General features: G+C 37.2%; 1 protein-coding gene across 8 annotated transcripts in view; it reads left to right on the plus strand.

Moving 5' to 3' along the window:
- The window catches only part of SATB2 (SATB homeobox 2), a 282,872-nt gene extending 263,467 nt beyond the window's left edge, over positions 1 to 19,405 (plus strand). For 4 of the 8 annotated variants that reach the window (XM_033112094.1, XM_033112091.1, XM_033112093.1 and 1 more), the window contains one exon: positions 16,257 to 19,404. In XM_033112094.1, coding sequence (XP_032967985.1) covers positions 16,257 to 16,718 — 462 coding nt within the window. In that variant the 3' untranslated portion in view covers positions 16,719 to 19,404. Of the gene's footprint in view, positions 1 to 16,256 lie in introns of all 8 variants that reach the window. The other 4 variants (XM_033112095.1, XM_033112096.1, XM_033112097.1 and 1 more) reach the window with 2 other exon arrangements.
- The last annotated feature ends 714 nt before the right edge of the window (positions 19,406 to 20,119 follow it).

Genomic DNA, 20,119 nt, shown 5'->3' on the forward strand with positions numbered 1-20,119 from the left:
CTTTGCTATAACTTCATATGAGAACTGCTGATACACCAGGGGGAAAGACGTTTTCTTATCACTTTATTTGCAAGAAATCAACCACTTTATTTTGAGCTCCTAGAACAGATATACTACAGATGGACATGCTGTACTTGCATGATCTCTACATATTTGCATATGTGAAGCAGAGTTGTACAGTACACTATGTGAACATGTAATGTCATCTGTGTTCTGTGTTGCCATTACTCACATATAGAACGTGCATGTAATCAGTTCCTATTTTATGTCATATTCATCTGCATTTGTAGCATTTCAAAGACTAGTCTGAAACATCTTGGCACAGATGGGGGAAAGCAGAGTTGCTTATAAGTTCCAGAACTACAAAGACACAGATCAAACATATGATATTAATAAATAACTTGGATGGAGGGGAGGATTAAAAATTAGATTATTTATTTAGAGAGTTGAAAGTCTCCATTTGTGATCATTACTCCGTTCTTGAAAGGAAATAGGTGCTGGGTTTTGTGTTTTGTGTTATTCTTCCATCTTTACATTTCCCTCCTCCCCCTTCCTCATGTTTTGAATTAAAATCTAAAGACAGACTGCAGGAGTGTATATATAACTGCAAGAAGGATGTGGTAAATCATGGCAGTGGTTTGTGACCTCACAGACATGGTGGTGTCAGGGACAGAAGACCAAAGGCGAATCCTCAGCTTCCAATGCATTTACTTGAAATCCCTCACCCTTGTAGCATATCGTGGATAATAGCATACCATAGATAATTACATTTTTACAAACGGTAGAGAAAATCATTTTGACACACACATAGTATTTTCCAGCCAGACCAGCTTTTCAATCTTTTCAGCTTTCATGCATTAAGCCTCATGTTTTCTTTGTTTGTTTTTAAAATATTATCATTAATAATAGGTTTCTTCTGTGGTCAGCCTCTGCACAGAAGATACTGAGGAAGACCCCTTTTTTTCTATTTGCCCCACGTCAAACATTCGATACCTTTTCCTTTGTAGAAGTTTGTGCTACTCATGTTTTTCATTAGGAAATTTATGGCCACCAAATTTTCATGGAGATTTCTAGGAGCTTTGGTCATTTTTCAGCTTATTGCTATGTGTAATAGAATGAATTATGTTTAGTGGCAAATCACTGAAAAAAAAAAAACTGAAGAAAAAGTCATAGAAGAAATACTGTCATTGATTTCTTTGCCACCACTATGCAATGAAGTGAATTCTGACTGGATGATCTCCCAAAAGGTCATTCCCGTTAGCCACTCAGAAGCTTTAGAATTGTAGGGCACAGAACAGTGGGGGACAATATTCTCTTAACCCTTTCTGATCAGGTGTAGTAGTTCATTTTGAAAATGAAATGAATGCCCCTGAGGCTTTTGAAACTTTAATAATACACAATAAATAAAACGATATCTAATAACTCAACGGTTTCACTTGGCACCATCATCATCTTCTAGATGTACTGCAACTGCGGAAACATAAATACTAGCAGGCTTTGAAAGCCCAGTTTCTATTTGCTAAATAAACTTGGCTCGCTTGAAATTCTTCTGTGTACAGTCATTAATACAATCCACTCTGACAGCATTTAATTAAAGTGCTTTTCTCTATTAAATTCATTAAAAGTCCCTCCCCCGCCCTACGGCCCCAACGTATAACTGCTTTCCACATGCTGAGTGGCCGGGACCTGTGAGCCCACTTTAAATAACTTCTCATTTCTCTTTGTAAAGTGTTTATTACGTTCAATTTAGAAACTGTTAAATATGGCTTAGAAAGAAAGTCGGATTCTAGGACATGTTCCCCATCCCTTCAACAACTTCTTAAAAAAACAAATATTAGTTTAACTCATCTGAATAAGCATTTATTATCTGCATATTCTTCTTACATTCTGTCAACACTCCTAGGCATTTAAGCTGGGAGGTAATAAAGATATGATTTCCATTTTGGGGCATTTGCATTAGTGAAGCAGGCGCTTGGCTTGAATACCTTTCCCTGCAGATTCAGGGGGAGTGAGCGTAACAGTTGAGTATTAATAGATTATTGACAGTTTAATGTCTTGGCACCTACTTAGCCCATGAAGTATAATAAGCAGGAGCTGTCTGATATAAAAGCAGTCAATAGCATTTTCAATCAAAACCTTTCAGTTAATTGCTGGTTGACCTTAGAGATTTCCTTTAGGCAATGTCATCTTTAGTTTAGACCACAAGGACCATATTGATTTGTAGAGTTTATTCAGAAATGACTATTTAATACCCATTGCTCCAGTATATGTGGTGCATTTTGCCTTTTCTGTGTCTACCAAATGAATTGTCTTTTTGGCAGTGCTTTTCACAAATATTCCCTTTACCAGCTCAACTTTGAAAATATCTCATTAAATCTGTTCTCTTCTCAGAAATAGAAAGTTGGGAATCTTGAGGGAACACATGATCAAGTGTTTTAATATGATAATAGAGTTTTGATAGAATTCTTTGCTCAGTCTGGAGTTATAATTCCAACAGAGACCCTGAGAAAGCTAAAAATTATACTCTCAGTAAGGGTAATTATATAATACCTTAAAAGCACTGCAACGTAGAACAAAAATGTTCTTTAATGCCAAAATGCTTTTTGGTCTCTATAAGAATAAATGAAATGGTTTATATTTAGTTTCTAGATTTTCTATACTTCCATGATTTAGTTTTAGCTGAATATTTCTAAAAACAAATTTTGATAAACTCTAGCTATGCTACAAAGGCAAGTAGGAAGCAGCAAAGGAAGGTTCTGGCCCTAACTTTGAACCATTTGCTGTACTCATTTTAGGTCTTGTGGTATTGAGACTACAGAAGTTGAATCAGAGGGGGACAGGGGCAAAAATAGATACTTGGAAGTAATTTTGTTACTTTTCTTTCTTTTCTGGTTGTTCACACATGAAGAACATCATTCATTCTACTTCCAAGAATAATTATTTTAGCATATGGTATGTCTTTTGGAAAAAACCTACAGCGCTTTCCATAGCATTGTGTAGATAGGCCACCTTCTTTCAAATTTCACTCCGTTGAAGAGCCGTTACTGTCTCAGACTTTTATTGTGATACATGTGATGCATTTTTAAGCATCTACATCTCGTTTTTATACATTCTTCTTTTTAGAGGTTCCCTTTCTTTGTCTTATATGGATTCTCTCATTGTTATTTGTTGTTTTGCCTCCAACAGCTTTCCTTGTCATAGAAACTGCGGTGGGCCTTTTTGAGTTCTGTTGCTAGTAGAAATATTTCTGCAGATTGGGGAGGGGGAGAGTAAAGCAAACTGATGAATATGTTCATTTTTATCCCTGAGAGCAGTAACAGCCTAAATGTCTGTCTCTGAATGTCAGTGATTTTCAATCAGACAATTTGGGGGGAATTAAAGAACTGCAGGAGTCACTGCATGGTATCAGCCTATACAAAGTGTATGTGTGAATCCAAGGAGTTCTTACAAACCACTGTCATTCACTTATTTTTGGTAATAAGTATCTATTTTAATGATGCCTAGGTGAACTTGCCATTTTGGCCCCTCCCCTTAGAGCTACTAGACATGTTTTTAATTTTAAGAAGACTTTTGGTCTATATAACATGGCTGTTAGCAGTACAGAAGTATACTTGACATTTTAGGGTAAATTTTAAGTTTTAAATATTCACTCAGAACACAGTGCCTGATGGACCCTGTGATAAGTGCTGGGTGTGTGGTGATGAATGTCTCACAGAGTCTACCCCTAAGGAGCTTACAGATTTGTGGAGGCAGGTATGAGGATAGCTGACTCTAATACAGCATGTAAGTGAGGATAGAGAAAGAAAAGCACAAAAGACGGACACACGTACCCAAAACCTGGTGGGAGGAGGACCCAGAGGCTCCCAGGGAGTAGTGCTGCTCAGGGTCCCTTACAGAATTCCTCATTAGAGGAGTTTCCCAGGGAAAGGGGACAGTGGTGGCAAGGGTACAGAGGTAGAGAAGTGGGGGCTACAGTTCTAGGGTCCTTGGAGCACAGCCTGGAAGACAGGGGTTGGGGAGCATGTACAGCGGCAGGGGCGCACTCTGAGACAGGTCACAGAGCCCTTTGGGAAGCCCGAGAGACCTTGACCCAACATTAGGCCACTTCGAAGGCCTTTGGCAAGATGCTCCGTTGGCCATGGCAGGAGGCCTACTGGGAGGAAGTTGTAGTAATTCAGGCAAGAGTTTATAAAGGTTTGAATAACAGGGAAGGGAGTTCATGTGGAAAAGGGAAAATGAACCCAAGAACTGTTTACAAGGAACAATTAGCAGCCTTTGGGGTTGACGGGCTGAAGGGAAGGCGTCAGCGAGTACTCAGATCCTGATGGGGCAACCTGGCTGAGGACATCTCGGAGCACTAACCGAGAGCGGTGATGATGACTTCCCTGCTAATGGCATCTGTACGTAGGTTTGTTGTGTGCTGACTTTTCAGCTATTAAATTAAATCCACCCCTAAGCAAATTCACATTTGAAAGTATAATGACTTGACAGTTCGTTTCTGAGGACGACCTACACAGGGTAAGCAACAATGCTTAGAAAAGCCGAGGCGACAGGGCATGGAGACCAAATTGGACTTGCTTTGTGAATCTGAGTAGATAAGGATGCGGCATGACCGGCCTCGTGGGAATACAGGGGTTCATCTGCAGCTTGGAGAGGGGAATCTTTCGTGTGGGAAAGGAATCGCCAATCCAGTTACTTTGCCCCAGGGAATTGGGAACTGAGAATTTCTCTTCCCACGGACTATCTCTGGTACCCTGGGAGGAGATTCATTTCCTTGAGGAAACCAGAGTCTAAGTAAGAGAGCCCGGCCCTGTCTGCTTTCCAGCTCTCACCTGGTGCACTTGCCACAAAGTTCAGAAGCACAAGTTTCCCCATCCCTGGTTTCAGTTAGTGAGATCGTTAATATAGACGATGTAAAACCAGTATCTTTACCATGAATCACAAGTGGCTTAGAATTTAAAAGAACACTCTAGAATTAACCTTGGGGAAGTTTTACCTCACATCATTTTATTTTTCCATAGTCTTTTTCTCATGAGAGAAAATAATACCAAGGAAGCCAGTTTTGATGAAATTAAATGAAGTCGAAAACTAAAGGCTGTGTTTGATGAGCTCTCATTTAACACCTTGTCATGGCTGAAGCAAAAAGGAATTTTTGCTGCCACTCCCTAGAGATCAATGGCCTCTACCTCACAGTCTGAGGAGAAAAACCCTTCTTTGATCATTTGACTTTGTTTACCCAGTTTGGACTTTAGGTTATAATAAACCATAATATGTCAGCGGTGTAGTAATACCAGATAGTTTGTCTTTTACCAGAATGGTTGATTATAATGCACTGCTTAAGATTTGCTTTCTATAAAAGGAATATTTGTACTTTTATGTGTTTGATTCACACAGTGCAGTTTTCTCAAGTCCTGTTATTAAGTGGTTACATCCAGAAAGCAAAAAATATGCTGAGGTAGTATTTTATTGGTGAACATCTAATATTTTCACTAACCATAACTGTCAGATTGTTCTGACTTCTGAGTGCCCAAACTGTAAAAATTATACAGAAAATGTGACCTATCATGGGATTCAAAATGGTCCCATGTGAGGCCTCAAACACATGGATTACCTTCTTTCTTTCCCCCCAACCCTCCAAGTAAAGAATGTGATCTAAACACCCTTTTTCCCTAAATAATTTAAACCTTCTTTGAGAAGCTGGAAAACAATATAACTACAATGTCACTAGTACCATCACAATTATGGGGATTTTTAATCTTAAACTAAGTCCTGGCTGAGTTTTGTCAGGAAGTCTGTCTCTTTTTTTGTGGTAACAAATTTTGACAAAATTGGGCATGTGCTTTTTAAAAGTGGGATTCACATTTGGGAGAGGAACTTCTCCATAATGTATTCTAACTTTTCCCAAATTCTTTGTCTTTTAACCCTAAGCTTAAAACACTGAATAGTACTTGTCATTTTTAGTGTTATTTTTACATTTTAATTGGAAAATGTTTATTCTCACAAAAATGAATTTGTGTTCAAAGCTTAAATTTAAACAGAACATATTTTTGCATTTTTCTCCATTTACCAGCAAATAGCAGTAGGGACATGTTTGTTACATGTTACTCTCCATGGTTTGCGATTTGGGGGCCAGAGCTGAATTTCATGTATTTATTTCCTCCTCTGAAGAATAAATGCGATAGTACGCATTGACATTGGGAGATTAGTTTGTTGTTGTTTTGATAATATCCTAATTATAGGATTTAAATAACTGTAGATATTTGACTACAAAGTCACATTAGATAATCTGTGTGTAAATCGGAAGAATATTGCTTTATTTCAATGAAGTTTATATAATTTATTGAGATCCTATGACTTAAAGTATACATAATTCTTTTCCCCCATATTATCCTTGTTTCTAGGTCATTCTTTACCAAATAGGTATTTTCAAGTTATTATTTTTATCACTGAATTTATAAATACTAAGAGATTTGGAAGTGGTTTGAATTCTAACTCTAGTGTTTTATCTTAGGAATCATTATTTAAATCTTCATTGACACAGTTCTTGGCTGGCTACATAATGTCTGTTCTTATAAAAATGGATCTATTCTCTACTTCCATTTAACTTAACATGTTCTTGCTTAAAAAGAATAAAAATTCTCCTCCGGTTAAACTTATTGGATGAAATATATTTATCTGGAATAGTCTCTGTATTCAATTCTTTTAAGCTTATCTTGAATCTGTTTTTAAGAACTCATTGGGTTGTATATCACTGACATTTGATGAAGTTGTTTTCATTTGGGTCACATTTTTACTGTACTTGAGAATTATTTAGCCCACTGGATTAACTACTTAAGAATTCTAATGGATCATTCTTATCCTGCACCCTTTGCACACCTTTCTCTCTTGGCCTTTTGCTATTGATGTGATATTATGAATCTCCAGGTTGGTTCTTTTAATATGCTATGAATTCCAGGCATTCAAGTCATCCTAACCTTTTACCCTCTTCGTTTAGTTACCCTGGTTATCTTTAACTTGACTTAGAGCGTTTTCTTTCATTCATGCTGATGCAAAAGTCACTCTTTTGTTGATTATGCCAATGAAACAAATCATGCCCTCATTTAAAAATCATAATCCCAGAGGTAACTGTCAGCCCTGGTTATGTCCATGCCATTTTTTACTCATTTTAACACAAATGTAAGTTCTTTAAAGACACTCTAGTGTTACTTGTACCGTGAATCTGGTCTTCAAAATATAGGCCTTCTCTGTTAATTTTTAGGCTAAGTTTTATGTTTTGAGAAAACATTGTGAAGGGTGGTGGAGATGTATGGGGAAAAGGATGAAATAAACGCTCATGGGTGTCAGGCAAATGGAACTGGGATGGGTGGACTGGGAGATGCTTTCCCAGGCAGAAGGATGTATAGTCATGGCCTGGACTGTCCTAAGTGTCTGCTCTTGCTGAGTCATCTCATGGATTCTGTCTGTCCTGTGTGTAGAATGGTTTTGGTCATGTTTTCCACGATGCAAATGAAGGGAAGGTGTAATTGCCATTAGATTCAATATATGACCATGTTTTACCTCTCTTACGTTCTAACAGGAGAGATGATTGTTGTTTAAGCTGTACGGTGTCTATTTGATCAAAATATAGTTACTCGTCCTGACTCGGCGTAATTTACTGTGTCAGCTCATCTCCTTATGTTACAGAAGCAGCTCACTCAGCTCCCTCTTCAGTATTTTCAGATTCTGGCCACTCCCAATAGTCAGATTAATGACGGCAACACTTCCTTCCCCCTCCCCCAAACCATACCAAAGTTGTTGGTATAAGTTGTTCTCAATTTGTTACCAAAGAGGAAATGATATAAGCCAAAGGCTGCTTTAAGAACTGTGCTGCCTCCAACACCCAAGTTTATTTTAACAGATTATTGTGTCACAGTGTTTTTATGCTTTTATCTTTGACCAAAGTGTTTATTTTGAGAACCAATTATTAAACTGCATTAAACACAGACACAGTGTTCCAATAGCATCTTGGTTGCAATATTAAAGGAGACTCAGACTAAGGCTGGATGAAATTGAACACATATTGCCATGTCCGACTTCCTACCATTTTGCTTGTTTGTATTGATTTCTCTTGACATGGTCTTCTTTTATTGAGTTCTTTTCTTCTTCTCGCTCTCCTTTTGTTATTATTATTTTTTAGATCCCCTTCTATAGCTGTATGTGCTAAGAGCAATTGTAAAAGGAGACCGACTTATATTAAATGTGCCTGGAGTCAAAATGTAATCTAACACCTGTAGTCTGCAATTTGTCATCACTTCATGGAATCTTTTTTTTTTTTTTTTTTTTAATAACAGATTTCCTGAATTTTGACCTTAGGATACTGTATAATCCAAAAAAAGCAACAAAACTAAACCATGGGTTTTAATAAGTCTTATAATGTTAGGATGTGAAATTACAACCATAAGAGCCAACTCACGTAACATCATTTGAAGTTAGAAATAGTGCTGAGCTGTGTATCTTGGAGAATATGTTTTGCCTGTGAAAATGTCTATGAGCGATAAAGTCAAGGGGCAAATCAGAATGCATGTGTAATTTCTTCTCATAATGCATGTGTAATTTTTAATGATAGCAACTACTTCCGGAAACCTTACTTGTGACAAGAACTCTGCTAAGTTTTTAGCATGCACTATCTCACTTAATCCTCATATGACTACACAGAAGGTGTTACAGAATAACAAACACTGCAGCTCAGAGAAAATAACTTGCTCAGAGCCACAAGATCAGTAACTAGATGTGCTTTTCGGGGTAAGGACTGGATTCAAAGCCAGGACTTTGTGACCCCAAAATTCTTGCTCACAACTTCTGTACAGTGTCATCTTATGGATTATAACAATGCCCTGGAATTTCTTTTAACACAAGAAATGGTAAAAAGTATAAATGTACTATATTTGCTCTCATATATCCACTAGATGTAAGTGTCTATAATGAGTCAAGTTTCTTTACTTTTAAAAAATAGTTTTGCTAAAAAGGAACCAGAAAAATAATAAGTTGTGCAGAACAAGAATAAAGAAGAGTGAATGTGGAATTAATTTAGTGCAGCAGACCATAGATGAAGTGAGCATTTACTTTGTGCCAGGCATATGGTGTGCCAATATGTATGTAGCACATACTGTAGGTGAGATAGATATGTAAAATTTACATTAATAATAATTAATGTTAAGTTCTCTCCATTGAATTTTGAGCCAGAATTAATAGTCTTAAATGCTGATTTTGAAAAAAAAAAGGAATATTAGGATGTAGAACTAGGTTATTGAAATTTAAGACAAATATCCCAGTTATATGATATTTTATACATAGTATATATTAAAAATAGCAGCCTTTATTTATTCACTTATTTAGCAAAGTCTAATTGAGTTATGCACAGGGTTTTTAACCCAGTGGTTCAAATATTCCTGTTAAATATATTCCTCTTGCAACTTTTAGTGGAAGAATGGTTTCCTCTTTTGGATCAACTATTTAATATTTTGATGTCATAGATTAGGTAAAATTAAACAAGTCAAAGTAATTCTGATACTAACTCCAAATAAACGCTGACAAAAACGTCATCTTTGTGTTCCCATCTCCTGTTGATGTGCATTACCACTGAGGACCTGCAGCTCTGGGTGAGTGAGGCTCTCTCCTCCGGGTGAGGCTTGTCACAGAGGTGGAAGCGGCCACCTCGGCAAGTTTTGTTTTAACCTATTACCACCACACTGATCAGCCACCCTCTACAGTCACCTCCTTAATAATTTCTCATTTTCTCTCTATAAAAAGACCACAAAATCTTGGCTTATTATAAGTAATTCAGTTCACCCCATAATGATACAGTGAATTATATACTTTTCTAAACTTAATCATTCAAGATCTCACTTCCTTCCCTGCAGGCAAAAACCATTATATTTTACACATGGCTCCCAGCTGGTTTTCATTGAGGTCTTCAAAATCTATTTGAACACTGAGAAGTTTAAGAAGAGCTGCTTTATCTTTCTTAGTCAACTTTTGTCATGGTACCCATTTTGTCCTCATTTTCAAAAATTACCGTTTTGAAGGCAGAGAAACACGTCCATATTATGATTGTGCTTTGTCACTGGGCACGGGGGGTCTTGGGTTTTACTATGAAATTGATGTCTCTTTTGAATATATTTATGTTTATTTCTTTGTCACCATCTTCGTGTCCATTTATATACATGTATGTCACATTTTAGCCCAAAGAGATGTCAGCAAATAAATAAGAAGGAACTTAGTAGACTTTTAACTATCTATTTGTTTATGCCCTACCCATTACCTATTGCCTATTCATCAACACTTAATTGGTGGAGGTAGGACTCCTTATTAGAAAGCTTTGTCAAGCAATAGGTCCAATTATTGTAGACACTCTACAAATATTTGATGAATGGATACTTCCTTTTTTACTCTTTTAACCCCCAAGGTTGGTTGTTTTAAACATCATTCTTTTGAGACATGTTAAGCACCTCCGATGAAGAGGGTAGCTATCAGCTAAATATAAATTAACCCTTTTCTTGAGGATAGAAGTGCCAGTGCCCCTTTCTGGTTGTTTCTATGATAGTGTTGCTATTTGTGATACTCCATTGAAAGTCCAGTGACATATTACAAGCCGAGTCTTTCTCACTTAGCATGTGGACATAAGAATATTTCTCTTCTCTCTAGTAATAGTGGCACTTTCAAACCCTACTCGGGTTATGATTGCAATTCATTGTGAGGACTTTCCGTCACCCTGACAGGAGAATGCCAAAGGCCTACATGCTCTGGCCCTGGCTACCTCTCAGGTGGCATTTCTCTCCAGCACAGGGCTGACCTGCATAACTTGCGGTGATGATCAAAATGTGCTGTGTCTGTGCTGTGCAATATGATATTGCACAGGGCGGTTATCGAGCACTTGAAATATGGTTAATGGGACTGCGGAACCAAGGTTTTTCTTCTGTGGTTTTAATGACTTGAATGCTAAATGTAGATAGACACATGTGGCTACTAGTTTCTATATTGGGTGGCACAGCTTTCACGTGCTCCTTTCCTTGAAGTTCTTCAGATATACCAAGGATATTCCTAGCTTCCAGCATTTTTGCTTGCTGTTTCCTTTGTCTGGAAGGCTCTTTTCCATGGTGTAGTCCTCATTTCCTTCTGGCCTCTGCTCAAAGGCCACCTGCTTAGGGAGCCATCCCTGAGTCACCATATCTAAAATAACTTCCCACTTTTCCTCTTTCTGTATGGCTCTGTTTTTGCTTATCGTATTTATTACTACCTGATATTTTATTTATGGTCTGTAACCTCTGCTCTAAGACTGTTCAATTTTCCTAGGTGGTCTTGCTCATAGGAGGCAGGAGAACATAATGTTTAAGGGTATGGGATTTAAAAACAGACAGATAGGTTTTAGAATCCCAGTTCTGCTACTTACATGCTTTGCAGACTCAAACAAACTACCTATACTCTCTGAACTCCAGTTTTCTCATCATAAAATAGGGTAAAAATACCTGCCTCCAGGATTACTATGAAAATAATATTAAATTATATCACATGTAGGCCAATTTTTGGCTCATAATAAGCTTTATCATGACTGCTACCATCTATTATTACTAATAATGATTATTATTATTATTATCATTATTATTGAAGCTACTTAGACATTTCAGTGCTATGAACCCTAATTGTCGTATTGAAAAATCAAGTAATGGAAGCTATGAAAAAGAGATTTTTAAGTAAACCTTTTAAAACTCTCTTTGTAGAAATTATCAGAAATGAATTATTCACTAGATTAATTTAAGTTCAATTGTGATGGAGAAAATTCCAAACCGAAATAGGGCTAGGATGAATTATCAGGCTTCAGTTTGCAAAAGTCAAGAGTAAAAGGATAGGTGATTATCTTTACAGAATAACATATTCTGTTATCTGGGAAAATCATGTGAAAGATGATAGACCTTAGGAATAGAAAAGGTCAATGACTGGACCCATTTTGAAAAAGGGGGAAAAGGATGAGCCTGGAAAGTCTGTGGACTTGGGCAGTTTTACATAAATGTCTGGGAAGATGCTCCATTAAACTTCATTTAAAAATCCCAGAAAACAATAATCCAGGTGTGTGAAGAACTTGTTGGGAAAGAGCATATCTCTTTTCAGTTGGCAGGATGTTCTCTGTCTTGTTGAAGCAATTGAAAAATTTTGTGATTAAAAAAACATCAGCTAGAAATACATGCCTGAATGGTCAAATGAGCTGAGGAACAGGGCCGCTTCTATGTCCATCCAGTGGGAACCAATGACATGGCTTCACACTTGAGTTACTTGGGGCACTTGCTTGCCTCAGAGTCCAGACTCGATTTATTCTAGCTCAATAACAAGGAAGTTTGAACATCTTAGAAATTCAGGTAGAAAAACTGTAATTCAGTTAAGTGGGAGTTCAGAAACCTGTCCTATGAAGAAGAGGCTAAAAGAGTTGACATTATTTAGTTAAGATGTGAGAAAATGAAGAAAAAGTTCCCGCCGTTTAGATGGGAAGATTTTAAGAGAGAGTTTGGATTGATCTCCTTGTCTCAGAAAGACCATCTTGTCAGCATTAGGCTGTATTCTCCTTGTGCTCAGAGTACTTACACCACTACGCAACATTAAGAATGCTTTGTCATAATAATGAGTTACTGCAATTGGCTAGTGAGGAAATTTATGCAGTTATTTTTGCTAAAAAGTGTCCAGAGACAATAAACAACTCTGCTTGGAGTCATTAGAACATTTGAAGGGAATGAAGATAGTTGGGATAGATAATTTGGGGAGTCTTTTCATCTGAGGTTTATTCATATTGTGTTTGAAAGGGGATTATAGACAAAGAAATGTGTCAGTGTAACTGAAGACCCTCAGGCAGGCCTTTGTGGTCACTTGTAAGATAATTTCTCCTGAGACCTGCTTATCTTGTCATTCTCTATTTGTCTGTTCTTTCCTTATCTGCTCGAAGATGCTAGAAATAGCACTTAACCTTCATCATGTAAATTTTGCCCTGCTGCCCAACTCACCATAGAATATTGTCTGACCAGAAACAAGACACTTTGTAGATTATTTCTGTTGCTGTCACTTCTCTGAGAAACATCTTTCTCTTCTATAACGGGATATCACTGTTCCTTGGAAACCTGCTTTCTCAGACCGACAGCTTCCTGTGTTTTTAACATCCAATCTAAACAGTTTTCCTGAGATGCTCCATGTTTCCAGATTGTTCTTGATCCAAATAGCACCTTTCGGAGGAACTGCAAAGATTAAAAAGTGAATCCATGTAAAGGTCTTAGAACTGCCTGGCACAGAGTAAGTGCTCGATAAGTGACGGCTATCATTAATTATTGTTGTTTTTCTGTTTCACGTGTGGTTTCCCCATCTGCACATGTTACTACCACTAGGTTCTGAAGAAGAAGGGAGGGAATGTAACCAACTGGTTGGCCTTAAGGAGAAGAACAAACCCTGTCATGCAGAAAGATTATAGTAACTTCAAAGTGTAGTTTTGGAAAATCTCTTTAAATCTAACCAATGCACAATGGAAAACCCCTAAAGAACCAATCTAATTATTTAATTAAATGGAATCGTTGTGCTGACTTTTACTACAGAAGGCAAGCATAATTTAGAAAATGGGGCATTTCAATTCTCTTTTGTTTTCCAATTAACATAATTGCTCTAATAGGGGGTACTCGTGCTTCAATATATGATCTTTGAGTATGTATTCCATACATGATTTCAGTCTCTCTCTCTGTCTCTCTCACCAAAAAAACAAAATCCTCACTTGTTGACATGGAGATCCATTTATTACAATGCTCAGGCTGCCCAGAGTTTGACCTCAGAGCAAATATCTTCCTGCCATCAAAGCTGCCAGGAGCAGCGCAGGCCCACCATGCAACCCCACTTTTCCTGCTGGCTATAATTATCATGTTGAAGTAATGGAACTCTCACTTTTATGCTGATGCCAGCTTATCATGGCAGACCGCACAAGCTTTCTCTTAGTTGAAAGTGATAAAGAAAAAGCCAAGAACATTCATTTTAATTGGTCAACATCACATGTACCTTTCGTGCCACTGTTTTATGGTCCTCTGTTTCAGATTTCTTTCTGCTACCGGCCGTCATCTTATTATGATTGATATTCTTATTTGCATTTGATTATCATTTTTATTACTTGATTATTATTATTTGAAAAGTTTCATCCTCTTCTATCATTACGTTACTTAGGTAACAATTTCATCTGCCCTAATATTTATTAAATTGTATATAAGAGACTGGCATTTTCACATTGGTGAGAAATTATTTTTTCATCAGATTGTCCCTAAGACTAGGTTAGATGGCAGAGATTTTTTTTCTTAAATGCTTGCTTTGATGTTGATGTTTTATAGCTAGAAAAGAAAATGGACCGTATGGGTCATGTGTGGTGGGGATGGTGATGGTGGAAGGGATGGTCAGACCCGTGATGCTTTAATGTAACTAGACGTGTTTTCTTCTGCACCGATTGGACCCATTTATCCCTGAACACTAGGAAATGTTTTATTTGTTACTCTAACATGAAAAAGATGTTATAAAAATAGGAGAGAATGGTAAGAGGAGAAATATGTGTTTTTTAAAAGTGAACTCACTGTTTTTAAAGGTCTCGGGGTGATTCTGGAAGTTAGGTACAATCTGTGTAGGGGAAATGTGCTCTTTGCCTTTAGAGTTGACGTAACGCTTGTTAGTGGGGCCCAGCGTGTTTGTCTTATAGTTATGTAACATGCAGCTGCTGTGAGGTATGAGCAGCCGCGGAGCTTCCTCCTTGGGATCCGTGCTCCCTCCGCCCTCTCCACGAAGCCCTTCTCACGTACGCCTATGATGAGAGCCCGGACAGGTTGTCTTGTTCTCCTCTGTTCTGCTTTTTTTCTTTTGTCGTTCATAAATAAATATTATTTATTGTCGTTCATAAATAAATAAATATTGAAAATGTTCATAAATAAATATTAAAATGGGAAATTATTTCATGCAGAGAGATGATGCTGAAGAAGCAATTATGAAGATCCAGAATAAGTTTGCCTAGAGTTGTTTTTTTTTTAATAAGTGGGGAATAGGTAGAGATAAAAGAGACATTTAAATTCATTATAGCAATTAGAATACCTTGACATTAAGGGTTTAAAAAAATCAGAAATTAGGAAGTGTGTACAAAACAGTTTTAATAGTTTATAGTGATATTGAGAAGGTCCATCAATATGAATATAAAACAATCATTTAAAATTTATAATTTAAGAAAAAGTTTTACCTTCAGGTTAATTTAGAAGTTTTTATGTTTAAAAAAACATTAAGGATCAAAATCAGAGTGAACAGAAAATAAAGAAAAGTGTCTAATTTTATGAAGGATTGATTTTTCTGGCTCAAATACCAAATATTCCTTTTTACACTCTGAGAGCAATTATGAGGCTGATAACAGTGAGTGTCACTTATTGGATGTTTGCCGTAAGCCAGGGGTGGACAAACTCTTGCCCATGGGCCAAATTCAGTCTGCCACCTGTTTTTGCAAATAAAGTTTTATTGGAACATAGCCATGTTCATTTGTTTACGTATTACCCACGGCTGCTTTCACGCTACAAAGATAGAGTTGAGTCATTCAACAGACACTGTATGGCCCTGCAAAGACTGAAATATTTACTATCCAGCCCTTTACTGAAAAAGTTTGTCAACCTCTAAGGTAAGCACTATTCTTTGCATATGTTTTACCATTGAATTCTTACAACATCTTTAGGGAAGTTAGTGTCTTATCCTTCTTTTGTAGATGATGAAATTGAGGCTTAAAGGTATTTAGTGTCTTGCACAACGGACACCCAACTAAGTGGAAGGGTCTGGACTTGAACTTGTGAATTCTAATTGTAGAGCTTGCACTTTCCCTCTGGTTCCAGTTTCTTTTCATTAGCTTTCCCAGAGGTGACAGGCATATCATGCTGGTTAACAGCAAGGAAGAGTCTGGAGCCAGATTGCTTGAATTCAAATGACCTTGGGCAACAAATGACTAACATCTTTGTGCCTCAGAATATAAATATTAGCAAACATTACTATTATTAACCTCCTGTTTTGTAGATAAGATTCTCTAAATCTCCAGTAATGCTTTTAAGTTTTCTCAAGACCTGAGTTTACGAATGAGTATCACCGTATTCCAATACTGGATAGACAACACATCTTTCAGAGGGATGATGGCTTTGGAAAGGTAAAATCGCGAGTCAAACGTTAATATATGTATTTTTAATTTTAATTATCAGGTTCTTCATAGACAGCAGTCTCAGCCAACCAAGGAGAGTTCCCCTCCCAGAGAAGAAGCACCTCCCCCACCGCCTCCAACTGAAGACAGTTGTGCCAAAAAGCCCCGGTCTCGCACAAAGATCTCCTTGGAAGCCCTGGGGATCCTCCAAAGTTTTATTCATGATGTGGGCCTGTATCCCGATCAGGAAGCTATTCACACCCTTTCTGCCCAGCTGGATCTCCCCAAACACACCATCATCAAGTTCTTCCAGAACCAGCGGTACCACGTGAAACATCATGGGAAGCTCAAGGAGCACCTGGGCTCGGCAGTGGATGTGGCAGAGTATAAGGACGAGGAGCTGCTGATGGAGTCCGAGGAGAACGACAGCGAGGAAGGCTCGGAGGAGATGTACAAAGTGGAAGTTGAGGAGGAAAGTGCAGAAAAAGGCAAGGCTGCGCCTGCTGAGATTGACCAGAGATAATGTGAACTCCTACCAGGCAAAGCAATACATCGGTCCAAGGATTTTCTGTTTTAGTTTCTTAAAATATTTCTTTTTTTGGCTTTATTTTATTTTTGTCTTTTTTTTGTCTGTTTCGTTTTTCTTACCTTTTTTGACATTTCTTTGTTGCACAGGATACACCTGTAGACTGAATAAGTTCAGTATTTCCGAATCAGAGATCACCTTGGCAAAGACAGTAAAGTGTTACACTTTTGCAGTTGACTGGGTCATAGTACTGATAATCACAGGAGCAAATGCCGTCCTTATCCTTGCACTTATGGGAGAGACATCAGGCAAGTTCCAGGATGAAAAGACCTATAAAATAAATGAAGGAAGCTACAAGTGTGTGTGTATATGTATATGTATATATCTATATATTTACATATATATATTAAAATTGCATGGGACAGAGAACTTTACATCGGAAAGAATAGACTGTGAAATGAGTTCTTAAAGAAGAGACTTGTTTATGTATTAAAAAAAACCACTTCACAGTGAGTCGCTTTGGCTTTTTGATAAACTGCGGCCTGCTCTCAGGGTGGGGTGACTATTTTTGAATTCCTATTTATTTTCTGTTTTGTCCCTGATTTTTTTTTTTTTTTTTTTTGTTCTATGGCTTCCTATCTGGCAGCTTGATAGGTAATTTTTGAGGTATGTATTTAACAAAATAAATCAACACTGCCAAAAAAAAAAAAAAAGAAAGAAAGAAGAAGAAAGTAAAGTGAAAAAAATCAGGGCACCTTAAATGATGCAAGTCAAATTACTCTTAAAGACACAATGCACATTTAAAATGACTCGATCTGTTCCGTTATTCAACTTGTCATTACTGTAGTTAACAGATGTATTTCTGTGGAATTCCAAGTGAGTAAAACTGAAATTCAGTACTGAGAACACTTGTACACTAGTGCAGTCTTGATAAAATGACATTTTGACGTTGGACATATGGAATTCATAGTATGAGCCACATTTTGTTGTGAAATTTATTTACCTACTCGTGGCTTCAAATCTTAAAATTAATAAGCCTGCTCATTTAGAAGTTGTTTGTTGTTGCTGTTTTCTTTTCTTTTCTTTTTTTTAATAGAAAATAGTTCAATGTAATGTTAAGTTAGAAAAGAAGTTGCTGCCCAGTTAAAGGGGCTCCCTCTCAAATAAATTTTCATCCTTCCATTTCCCAAAAGACGTTTCTCATTTCTGTTTCACTTGGGGCTTCCTCTTCTTCGTACACATTCCATCCACCTAACCAAACATTGTCGATCCCTGCTCTCACAAGCCTCATCCCTTCCCTGGTGTGGCAGCCCTAACCAGAACCTGTTTGTGAACCATTGTGCAGCTCCAGGCAATAGAGTAAGTGAAGCAATTGCAGTGGAATCACCTACTCGTCACCAACGGAAACGTTTTCCCGGTTACCTACATAGCAATTACCGTCCGTAAAGCAGAACTAATGCTGACTGGCTGTTTAGTGGAATGAGCATTAAAGCTGCAATCTACTATAGTTCTCCCAGTGTCCTTTAGCTTCCCATCCGAAACACCAGTCACATTACTTTTCACTTCTACTTACAGTAATTGCAAGAGGAGACCTCATCTTCAGGACTGGCCTGGTGAACCTAACCGTGCTTCAACGTGGCCATCACAAAGTTCCACACGGTTGGATTTGTTTTGAGTTGTGCTCTCATGCAACCTTGTCAAAGACCTCATGCAATATCACTTTGAAAGTTATTTTCTGTTTACTACACAAACATTGTAATATAACTGTTAATACTATTTATATATTTGAAAGGTATAAAAGGTAGGAGTTAAAAAAAAAACCTCTATGTGTAGATATTAACTCAGAACTTACAATATACAGGGAGAAGACATGTTGCAATACAAGCTAATTCTAGCTGCTCAGTAACCTCTGGAGTTTTTAAAGGGACATTTTCCTGTACTTTTTCAAATAATGATGTTTGAAACATTATCTTGACATGAGCATCATATACCTTTGCAAAAGGATGGTTGTTTGCAGTTAAGCCCTGGGCCCAGCCTTCCTATTTCTGTAGTATGCTGCAGCTTTAATCAGAAAGTCCATGGTTGCTGCTTCCTGATCTCCGAGTTACTCTTTTCCAAATTGTCTTCTTACACTGTTGCTGAAGGTCATTCTGTACACGAAATGGAAACTGATTTTGCCAAGCTCTTACAAGGTGGTTCATCTGTCGATGGCATCCGCATTTGGTATCTTTTACACTTCAACCAAAAATTTATTAGGTATTTTTCAATGCTAAGTCTTGCCTTTTATTTTTTAATTTCACTGCCAAGTTTGCAGTGGTTCTAAGTGAATCTGTGGGCATTTTAGCCTGTGGTCTTGCCAGATCTTTGCGAATTACAATGCATATATGTCTATTTATTCAATATCTGTCATATAATATCTATTTGGAAGAAGAAACTTTCTCTTGTAGTGCCTCTTGACAAAGCACAATTTCCTGCCTTTTTTTTCTTTTTTTTTGTGAAATGAAAAAAATTGTGTTTTATTGCGGTATCAACAATGTGAATAAGGATTAACATATTGTAAATGTTCTTTTTTCCATGTAAATCAACTATCTTTGTTATCACTAAGTGATAATTAATTTTTAACTTATGTGCATTGTTAGGCTGTTAGAATTTTTTGGTTGTTAAAATAAAACGCATTCAATAAATATGACGTTGTTTGTCACGTATTTTACTGGACGTTGCCTTCTTTCCCATTTTGTTTTTCATGTAGAGTGAGACCTGGTGAGTGTAGGGAAAACCCAGTCCCTTATTTTAAAAATAAGACAGCAGTCCTCGAAATTACAGCTGTTTGAGTCCTGTATGATGCATGGATTTAATTGTCCACGTGAATGTATGCGCATCTCTGTGTGTTTATAAATGCATGTATGCTCACATCCTGGAGCTGGCAACCAAGAGAGTCATTTATCCAAATGTTTTGTCGTATACAAGCAAAATTCAAATGTATAAAGATGTATTTATGGGCCTGCTTCTTTATTTTTTTAGTGAATATTCTCTGTTTATAATTAAAAAACCACAAATGACTGCGTGTCAGGAAACTTTTGGAGCACATATGTCCATGGTTAATGGACATAATAAAAGTCTTTTATATTTAGAGCTGGGGTACCATAATGTGTGCATAGAGGAATGGCGAAAGGATTAATGTATCTGAAAAATGTGTGAAAATGATTTTTTAGAAAGTGCTTACAATGGAAAAAATTGCTCAAAGACTAAAGTTAATAAGGAAGGAGCAAGTGCTTAGCTTCAGAATTGGCAAAGAAAAAGTCAATTAAAAAGTGATTTTGTTTTCTTTTGATATTGTAAATTGTCTTTCCTGTGTTTCTTTTTTTCTTTTTTTTTTTTTTGCACTCGTTTGATATAGA

The sequence above is a fragment of the Rhinolophus ferrumequinum genome, chromosome 8, assembly GCF_004115265.2.
Source record: "Rhinolophus ferrumequinum isolate MPI-CBG mRhiFer1 chromosome 8, mRhiFer1_v1.p, whole genome shotgun sequence".
NCBI classification, from domain to species: Eukaryota; Metazoa; Chordata; class Mammalia; order Chiroptera; family Rhinolophidae; genus Rhinolophus; species Rhinolophus ferrumequinum.